Here is a 10,872-nt window from a genome sequence, read left to right as displayed (position 1 = left end):
AACTAAAAAGACCAATGAAAAGCTGTAGCTGTCACTCCTTGGCCAGTAGGAGAGCACGTTTCTCTCCTGTTGCATAGCATGTTTGGTTTAACACAATCACACACACTGTAAATAATACCCACACTTATTAGAAATTTAGCAACGACCTCGGCTTTAACTAGTATTATCGGATTCTTCCCCCCGTGTTTTCGTCTTCGTCTCGATCGAGATTAATCCTAGCCTGTTTGAAGTGCGAAGAGGAGGCGGCTGTCCCTCCATTAACCGGTAGTAATGCGGAGTGAGAGCTGGCTTGAGCTGAGCCCATCCGACAATGTCAAATAAACACCATCATCACTAACAGCGCCACGAGAGCTTGACTGGAATAATCTCTCTCCAAATGCCATCGAAGGCGGACGGCTGAAACCGGGATATTTAAACGTCAGGTAAGAGGAGTTTGACGATGAGCTCGTGCTGATGTCACCTGTTTACCTACAATGTTACAGTCCGACTCTGATACATGATCAGCTGTGGAGGTTTGATTGTAACCATGTCCACTGATAGTGCATGACAACACAGCGTTATCCGACGATGACATTATATCTAATATTCGTTAGCTCTAGGAGTAACAGCTAACAGAGAAGCTGACAGTTTGCGTCTTGTACCTGATCATTGTGTTTTACTGTAAGGCCTGTCTATCTCTGCTGCATCGTTTTCATCCAGCAGTATTGATGAAGTGCATAACGCTGAGCTGGTGTTTACATTGGATGTGTTACATCATGAACACAGTGATTGCTCCAAAGAAAGTATGTTCATGTTGCTTATAAGTTGGTATTACAACTGGACTTTGCCAGCTCTCCTGTGTTGACAAAGCTTCATGTTTATAGACGACTTTCTGTTTAATATTAATGGATGTGCAGGCAAAGACAGTCAGCATTAACGTTGTCTCTGGAGAGCCCCTTGCAGTGGCTATCAGTAATGTTTAGAGATGCGATACCTTTTTTATTTTAGAGGGCCCTGTTTTACATGTCATGTGCCTCATGGATCAGGTGGTTGTCTCAACACAAAACAACAATCCAAATAAGTGCTATAGACAGGGTTCCCACTTTAAGCTAATCTTTAAATTTCCTGACGTTCACCCACTAAGCTGAGTTTCATGACAATGAACGAAAAGATTGGTTGCTGTTGTGTTTGTATACGATTATACAATATTAAATTAATATGGTAAAATAAAAATAAAAAACAGTATTAAAATGGTTTTAGCTTGAATGTATAGTTTTTCCATGACTTTAATAGTCACTATGAGAACAGCAATGGATTATTTATTATTAATGATGTAATGATTACTGTTTGTGTGGCTGTAAAGTGCTCCCTCTTCCATATTTGATAACTCGATGGGACAGTAAATTTAGCTTTTTTGTTGTCTACATTTAACACTTAGTCTTTGAAGTAGTAATTCTCCAATAATTCTTTTTGATAAAAATACCATGCTTTTATGGTATCAAGGGATAGACCCTTTTCACATTCTTGGGTTTCTCAGTAGCGGAAGTCGTCATAGTTGGGTGCAGTGAATGGTAGAATACAACAAATATTTTTATTTATACAAATATCTTATTTACAAATATCTTATTTGCTCAAAAATAAAAGAAAATCTCCAAGATGATGTTTTAAAGACTTTCAGAAAAGGTGAAAAAAAGTGTGACACTGATGACGGCAGCCAGAGGAGAGAATAATGTCAAATTCACTATCCTGTCCCATAGACCCTGCATTAAGAACGCCTTGCTCAAGCAGTAATTTGTTTATGTCATTTGAAGCAAAGATGATATAATACATACATACCTAAATACTTATAAATGTTCACACATTTTTTAAAAATGTAAATATTAAAAAATTTCAATGATTTAAGATACTGATGATTGTTTAACGCATTATAACAGGCTTGTGGAAAGGGTCTATTGTAATTACTGCTCTAAAATAAGTTATTTTTAAATGTCTAGGTAAAAAAAAATAAATAAATAAAACTTTTCCCCCATTGAACAGAGTATAAACATGTAAACATGTCAGGCTTGATAGTTAAAACAAATCATTGACTTCTGCTCTATTCAGGAGTTTCAAAAACACAGATTTCTTTACAACACATAAAATATATACATATACCTTAGGATCAGTATAACAAAAAATTCCAGCGTTTTTAAAATCTTGACTTTTCCAAATTGTCTAAGCCTTGAAATTGGATATCGTCTTATGCCTACCTAAACATAACAATAGGCTTGAAACAGTGCAGTAAAAGAAGCAATAATTTGAAGCATCAAACAAAAATATTCCATGACTTAAAAACTTTAAAAATTCCTGGACTTTGAATGTGTGGAATGGAACTTTTAAAAATCCCTGACATTCATTCAAGAAATTCCATGACCTATGTGAACCCTGCATAGAGCGCAACAAATCGGTTTCCAGAAGTGCATTCAGGTTTTCCATAGGGAAAGTTATTTTTAACTGCTTAACCTTTTGCATTTATTGAATTCATTTTTTTAAGCAATCAAATGTATGAGCATATTTATGCAGAAAAACTGCATTACCCATGAAGCAGTACAGAACATTTTCACCAAAGTGCTGCAGTGAGCAAATCAGGTCAAAAGAGATCTTTAGCTCTATGGATCTCCATGAAGCACTGCGAATGATGCAGTCAAGTTGACCTCCTTGTGCTCTCAAGCAAAACTTAAATGTGTTTGTTGTGTATATAACAAATAACAGTAGTTAAATTGTAAGTTGTCTTTCTCCATTGTTTTAATGTCAGTCATAATACCTAATACTTGGAATTGTAGTTTTTTCCTAATTTAAATTATTAGTACAACATTGTACTTTTTGTTTTTGTCTTCTTGGCTTCACATCTAATTTTGTAACGTTTTGTTTCACATCATAGCTCACTGGTTTGGTTTATAGCCTGGAATCTTTTTGAAAGAAAATACTTTGTAATGGGTGAAGTAAATGAAAAACATAACACTGCTGAAAATGTGGATACCACAAATTCACCTTATTCTTCGCGTACGAGCGGGCGCAGACATTTGAATCTTTTTGGCTGGAGACTTCCGGTCTCGTTCACTTCTATTTATTTTTAGACGTTAAGAACAGCGCTTTATGCGGCTTGATGTTGCAAACTTATATTTTCTTCTTATATTATTCTGCTTTATCTGTATAGACATGTAAACACTCGTTTGTAGAGAAAGTAGTTTGACCGTTCTCTGCAGTTTATCATTCCTAGTCACTTCTCCCATAGGCAACTGAATCGGAAGTTCTAAAACCATCGCAAAAACGAGTGCACTTCTGCATTAAAGAACAAGGCCAATAGTAAGATGAGATGAGGTGTATTTGTTAAAGGTTTATAGACCTCATTGATTAAATGATCGGAATCAAGTAAGCTTAGTCAAATAAAACATCGTAGACGAAGATGTACATTTGTCAAAACTGTGTTGGCATTTTCAGAATTACTTCCTGATACAGTAGATCTTTCATCACTGCTATATCTCACATTTGAGACAGAAGCTGATGATATGTGCAGTATCAGTAAACTGTCATGCAGCAGAGCGTCCCCTGTCTCGTCGTATTTTCTTGATTTTAGTCATTGTGCAGTAGTGGTATTTTGCAGCATTATTTTGTGCATACAGGAAGCTCAGAGTGAGATCTAATTTGCTGTGTGAATTCCCCTGCTGCTGGGGAAAATCCAAACAGTCACACAGTCTGTGCTGATACAAGTGTGTCTACAGCTGGTTATTGTAATATCGTGGTCATTGATGAAGCATGCCAGTTAGTCAAGTCACTGGTTGTCATCATGTGATGTTGCTTCAAGTTATAGTTTACCCAATGAATGAAGATTCTGTCATCGTTTGCTCAGCCTCATGTAATTATAGAGCACAAAAGAAGATATTTAAATAACACAGAATCTTTGTGTGTGTGTGTGTGTGTGTGTGTTGCAAATATGAAACAAAAATTGAAACAGGTTTAGAAATATGTGAATGATGACTGTGTTTTCATTTTTAGGTTACCTAACATTCATAGCATTTGTTTTTATTTGTTTTTGTAATTAATTATTTATGAATAATTCATTAATTCATAACAAATTAATTATTTTTAGCCTACCTTTTCAACTACCTGAGCCGCATGGTCTTTGTTTTACTCATAATCAAATTGTAAAAAAAATAAAGATAAGTTATTCACAAATTACCACATGCAATCACTTTTCCCGCGGGACTCTGGCTAGAATAGGCAGAGTGATCTGTGTCGGTATAATGGCGTCCACAAACTTGGTTGGTAAAAAAGGTGCACAACCAACAGCAACCAACTAACAGTATCTGAGGTTTTTCCTAGAATTACTAAGTACAAGCGTGAAAGTGAAAGATTAAAGCAGTGTATTGACGCTGTAACATGTTACCTGATAGATTCAAAAGACTGAAGAGTCGTTAGATGGAGACGAGATTAATTGAATATCACCTTTAGTAACTATGGTGAGATGTAAGCCAGCAGTACATCCTTGATAAACTGTTCGACGTGCACTGCTCTCTGCGGTTTTTGTGCACCTGCTGACTGTCTGGAACTCAGATGTGCGCATGTGTGTAGTCACGTGTGCGTTTTCAGTGAAGATCTGTTCAGAAATGCTAGATGAAATGCCAGTGTGGACGTGGATCGTTTTCGTTCTAAAATAAAATGTTTAAACTAAGAGGTATAGTGTAAACGGGGCTTGAGTGTGTATTTTTCGTGAGCGGGTTGCTGCTGCAAGGGGGGCGGGGCGGAGGATTACCATGCTGGCTCAGCATTGTGATGTCTGTCGGCCATCGGCAATGGACAGTAGCATCGTCTATCGACCAAACCCTAATCAAGATCATGTTCAAGCGCTAGAACTTTCTATGCTACAAAGTAAGCAAAATAAATTGTGTTGAAAATCACAACAGAAATTGGTTTTCTGTTGGAATACAAATTGTTTTTTATTCTTTACAGCCAGTAATAAATCACCCAAAATGTGCAATGATCACCACAAACCCATGTTTATCCTTGATGCAAGTAAATCTATGTTTATTGCAGATCTTACATGCTAAGTTGTTTTGGTCTTGGCTTTTAGGTTAAGGGCATCTCAGCCAGTCAATATTTGCAAGCTTCTAAACAAATTTCAGATGAATTTGCATCTTAAGTTGATAATTATGGTAATATTATAGAAATCCTAGCGGCTGACTGCTAGTTCCCTTGAGGACAGCAGGAAAGATTGGTCAGAGCTGGTAAATTTAGGCGGTGTCTTGAAGGGTACCGAAGTCCCTTTAAGGCAAGTCAGCTCAGTTGGTGGCCCACAATTGTAACGCCCCCAGACAGCTATTTCAGTCATGCAAGTACAGCTCCTATTTATCTCCTTGATGGAAAAAAGACAAAATAAACGCTTGTCAGCATCTTGATAATGTGGGTCCCATGTGAAAGGAAAAGTACAATCTGACTGATGTTATCATAAATTGTGCTTCTTTACCTTAATGTTAGAATATATATATATATATATATATATATATATATATATATATATATATATATATATATATATATATATATATATATATATATAAAACCATGTGTAACTTGGTTGTTGAATTTTAGTTTTTTGGCATTGAATCAACAAGTAAATGTTAAATTGTTGTTCGCTCTATCTGTCTCATATTGTCTGTGGTTTAATCTCAATTTAATTAATGGTAGATTACGTTTTATGTTTTTTATTTTACACATCTGTGTGTGATACTAATGAAACAATTTTAATAAATTGAATAGCGGTCTGATCAGTACAAAAAAGTGAAGACCTGTAAATCATTAAGGAGGGTTTCTTTTATAACTTTCATGACTAACCCTGAAACTGTCAGAATCTGAGAATTGTATTAACACTTATTATCAAAATAATTCATGAAAATGCTTTTATGCTGGTAACCATCAACCTAAACTTTGCTTTCCCAGTGTATGCCCAAAATCCAGGTGTAGAGAGAGTTTATAACTATATAATTAACAAGATATCAGTATTTGTCATTATTTTAGGGGATAGTTCACCCAAAGTTAACATTTTGTTGTATTTACTATTGTATTTGCGATATTAAGTTTTTCAGTGATATATATTGTGATATGAATATAATTTCACAATGTGACTTAAGTAACTGTTTTTAAAGAATTCATAGTTTCACATCCATTGGGATGATTTTGCAGGGAAGTTTATCTGCATAAAAGATAAAAATTATCCCTTAACATACAAAATAAAAATGAAGTAAAGCAAGGATGAAAACAATATAACAAAGAAATTAAGAGCAGTTTAAGGGTTTTTGGTGTTGTCTAGCAGCACTCAAAATGGCGTTTGCTGTTTGTACAAACTACTTATTTAAAATGAACTGAAACACAATTCTTGAGTCTTTTTTGGATATCCTAATTTTTTTAAGTTCAATTTACTTAAATTCGTAAAGACTAATTGAACTTCATTCCTTTATGTCATCCTGACATTAGTCAATTGTGTGGAAACCAGTATTTTTACAGTGAATATTCAGGTACATAAATTTAATAATCAAAAGTACCATATCATCATACAAATAATTAAACAATCAATTTTGGGTAACACTTTATTTTGATGGTCCATTTGAGTATTAGTAGACTGTTTGCTTATTGTCTGTTGATACTGCTCCTTTAACAGACATTTAATTGACTATAAGAAACTTTGCAAGTACATGTCAACTTACACTAACCCTAACCCCAACCCAACAGTCTACTTATAATCTAATGAGAATTAGTTGCAATGTAACTTAAATTCAACAAACGGACCATTAAAATATAGTGTTACCTAATTTTGTTCAAGTGGCAAACTTTATAATTTATTGTGACCTAAGGGTTTAAATTGGCTTTAAATCTTAGTCACAGGCCTAAAAACACATCCAAGTAAGTCAATCTTTCACACTGTTAGATTATGGTTAAACTTAACAATGACTCCACAAATCATGTCTTCTGAATTGTGGTTTCTGGTTAATTATGATCCCAACTTGACAGTGCAGATCCTGCGATTGGACCATTGAAGAATCGCAAGTTGCGATATCAAAGCAGAAACGATATATTGTGCAGCCCTAGTATGTAGTGACGCTGATGATTTCCATTATTGTAGATGTTTTTTTCATATAGACCTTTATTTTTTGACAGTAATGGAAACAAAGTTGTTCAGCTGATGAAGCGTCTTTCTATAAAAAAGGAATTTCTTTGAACCTATAAAATCTATGACTGTAAATCTATGCCTTACAGCCTCATTTTTATCCATGCCAAATTGAATGTGTTAAAGTGGGGTTTCAGCGTGACAGACATAAACATTTTATTAGAAATTCTGATCTAAAAAACAGACCCATCTCAAACAAAGCAAGACTAACCTCATTCTAAATGCTTCTTTTTTCTTCCAGTACTTTATGTCTTTTCAGTCCATCCATCCTATTAAAAAGATCATGAAATCTTCCACTTCCTGGTCAAACTGACCACAGACGACCCTCTGAGGTTTATCGTGTGTTCCTGTCATCTTCAACCCACTCCTGCTATGCAGCCATGAGCTCTACGCTATGGAGCCAGGAGAAGCCAGGGGGCAGTTTCCGGGACGATTGGCGTTTCTACATTGTGGTGAAGGAATGCACGGTGGAAAGGCCAGGCCAGAAGACTCTGCGCATCCCACGGGGCAGCCTAGGTCAGGCCTGCCAGGAGCGCAACAGCCTCGGACGCACAATCCCAGCCAGCAAAGGTAAACGTAGCCTACGCATCCTGGACCAGACCAATGTAGTGGTGAGCGTGGATGAACGGGATGTGATGGAGCTCGAGGAGAAGCTGGCGGAGCTACTGTTCCCTATCACCAACTGTGAAGAGCGTTACAGCCTGCTGTGTAACAGGTCGCGTCTGGACAGGGCCCGCGACATCAACTGTGGGTCAAAAGTTCGAGTGCAGCTTAGGTCAGGCGATGAACCTCTCCCAGGCGTTGTCCGCTTTAAAGGAGCTTTGCTGCCTGATCGAGCACTGAGTGGGATCTGGTTTGGTGTCGAACTGCTGGTGAGTGAAACTGTTTGTCATGTTTGATGGTAAATATTTGGGATTGGGCTCACCTTTGATCTTAAAGTGTGTGATCTAGGGCTGGGTGATATTGCAAAAAAAAAATCATAATATCATGTTTCATATCATTCGATATCGATAATTATTGAATATTTTTCAACAATACATTCAGGAATATTCTATTTTTTTATTTAACCACTTTATTATAATTTACCAACATTACCAAGGCAAATAGTTTTAAGCAAAGTGTGTTCAATGGTAAAGGTAGATCAACATCTGTAAGTTGTGAATAATAATGATAGGGTAAACCTCAAACTCTGTAAACAAAACAAATTATGAAAATCAAATCCGAGCTTTCAAGTAAAGAAACTAACCATCATTATTCAAATACATATTGCAACATTTCACATTGTGAAGTTGAATGATCACAATACCCACTATGCTAAAAAAAATCTTTCAGATGGGGAGCTAGTGGCTGGGATGCACAAGAAAAAAAAAAGCCACTTTGGATATATTTTAATTTTCTTTTTTATTTCAATCTCCTCACTGCTGCTATACAGCACTCATTTTCGCATGTGTTGTTATTCTGACCTGAAGTGACAAGCCTGAGAGGATGCTTCACTATTTTCTACGGCGTCTCTCATAACAAGGTGACCATTTTCTCAGAGAATGACAAACAAAGAACATTGCTGCCACTCCAATACAAGTTAAGAAAAATAAACAGCACTGCAGTGTTTGGGTGCGGTGTGTTTGTCTCAGGTAATTAGTCTGCTTTTACTAAAATGTGTATATTTCATCCAAAGTGTGAAGCAGAATGGTTAGTTCTAATCGCGGTGCGCTCACGGCATTCTGAAAAGTTCAGATGTTTTTCAATTAGGTGTACCTGGAAAATGTCTCTCTCCCTGTTAAATTTGATCTAATCCGTGTCCTGAAACACACCTCCTCTCCAGCTTTCACTTCTCATACTGACGGAGGGAACGATTTGTTTGTGAATGAATCTCTGTTATGAACGACTCGTTTACTAGCCGACAATAATACAAGTTTCTGGCATCGCAGCATCTTGTTGTCATATTTCTTTTGCATTGTTTGCTGATTTTATTCAACAAAGCTAGCATAAGCCGAGTATTTAGTGCGAATTGGAGCTACTTTGCCTTATGATGAATGCAATAAGTGACTGTGAAATGTTCTGGCTTTGTGCTTTGTTTTCTTTGTTTGCTCTTTACTACACTCGTAGACAGCGCTAAAGTCCCGCATCTTCACGTAATAATACTGTCTTGTCTAGTGCGGTTGAATGACACTTGTCCTGGGAGCACTGTACCAATGTGGCGGCGCTATAGACGCATGCTCAGGGTCCCTATGCGATATCTAGTGTATATATCTATGTCACAAATTGAGGAGCGGGGAAAGGAGGCGGGGTGGAGCGACAACACGGGGAATCCTTCACAAACTGAGGAGCAATCACAAACCGAAAGCAGCGAGAGTGTCAAAGTAGTCAGAAGTCATTTATTTTTTAATGAGAACCGGCGCCGAGAAACATCAGCGCGTCTTCATTGGCTATGACGCGGTTCGGCGGCAAGCAATCAGAATGAAGTATTCCAACGCTTGAGAGGAGTTCAGAGAACACAGACCTGTGAACTTTGGTTCCCACCACAGTTGTTCCCAAGAGTTTGATTATTGTGGTTCCTGGATTTTCAATTATTGAAAATCGCAACGACGTGGGGCCTCCTAATCACGCGGGGCCCTCCTGCGGGCCCGTCCGCTACGCCACTGCATGAATCAGATATGGGTCACAATTTAAAGAATGTGTAAATGGACAGGCAAAAAAATCAGATATAGACAACAAATTAGAATTTGGCATCAAGACCTGACAGTGTAAACGTGGCCTTGGATTGGGAGATTCTGTAGAGCATAACATATAATAAACAATCCGCAAGCTTTCATAAATACAATAAAGAAAGAGATACAGCTGAAATTAGCAGTATTTTATTGTTTCCGAGTACTCAAACAATATTTAGGTACAGTATACAGTCACTGATTAATCAAATTTAAAATAACACTGTGTAGTTTTCGTTGTATAAATAAATAATTTAAAATATTGATTGGTATTAAAGTTACAAGCAGTATAATTTATTATGCCTGAATGCTAAAAAATTAAAATCCTCATACAGTCACAGGCTCCGAAAAAACACACGTAAATGATCAATCATAATTCAGACTCTACATTGCACATACCCGTGTGCAATGTGACTATTGCGAATGATCACATTGCGATATAAATGCTGAAACGATATATTGTGTAGCCCTAATCTGAGATGTAGAGACGCTGCTGGGCTTTTTTCAACACGGTGTTGATGTGACAAGATCTTGACAGGTCATGCATGATGTGAACAGAAACGGAGGTAACGGAAGCACCCTCCTGTTTTGTTATTTCTCCCAGAAAACTCTTGTAATTCATCATATCATGTATTTGTAAATCCCAGAATTTCACAGACAAATGTTAGCAGATATTCTTTAAACAGCATAGGAGCAGATTTTAAGTTAGTTGGACCGAAGGGCTGTGGGAAATGAGACACTCCTCCCAGCCTTGTACCACACCTATAGATGCATGATGTTTTTAACTATAGTTTGGGGTGGAAAACAACTACTGTGTATAAAGCTTTGATAAACACTTTTAAAAAGGTTTGTTTTATGAATATTGTAAATTAACATCTAAAAGAAATATCATAAATGTCTTTATCTAACAGGGAATGTCTAGTATAGAGTATAGACAGGAAAGTGTGGTGAGAAGAGAAAGGGGAAGGACTGGCATAAGACCTTGAG

At 36.8% G+C, this 10,872-nt stretch overlaps 1 protein-coding gene across 5 annotated transcripts in view; it reads left to right on the top strand.

Annotated features, from left to right (window-relative positions):
* The first annotated feature begins 73 nt into the window (after positions 1 to 73).
* Positions 74 to 10,872, top strand: part of cyld (cylindromatosis (turban tumor syndrome)) — a 38,862-nt gene continuing 28,063 nt past the window's right edge. For all 5 annotated transcript variants that reach the window (XM_005169019.6, XM_679725.9, XM_073908783.1 and 2 more), the window contains exons 1-2: positions 74 to 422; positions 7,422 to 8,052. In XM_005169019.6, the coding sequence (XP_005169076.2) occupies positions 7,561 to 8,052 (492 nt within the window). In that variant the 5' untranslated portion in view covers positions 74 to 422; positions 7,422 to 7,560. The remainder of the gene's footprint in view (positions 423 to 7,421; positions 8,053 to 10,872) is intronic.

This window comes from Danio rerio, chromosome 7, assembly GCF_049306965.1.
Source record: "Danio rerio strain Tuebingen ecotype United States chromosome 7, GRCz12tu, whole genome shotgun sequence".
Taxonomy (NCBI): domain Eukaryota; kingdom Metazoa; phylum Chordata; class Actinopteri; order Cypriniformes; family Danionidae; genus Danio; species Danio rerio.
This window is presented reverse-complemented; position numbering and strand designations above follow the sequence as displayed.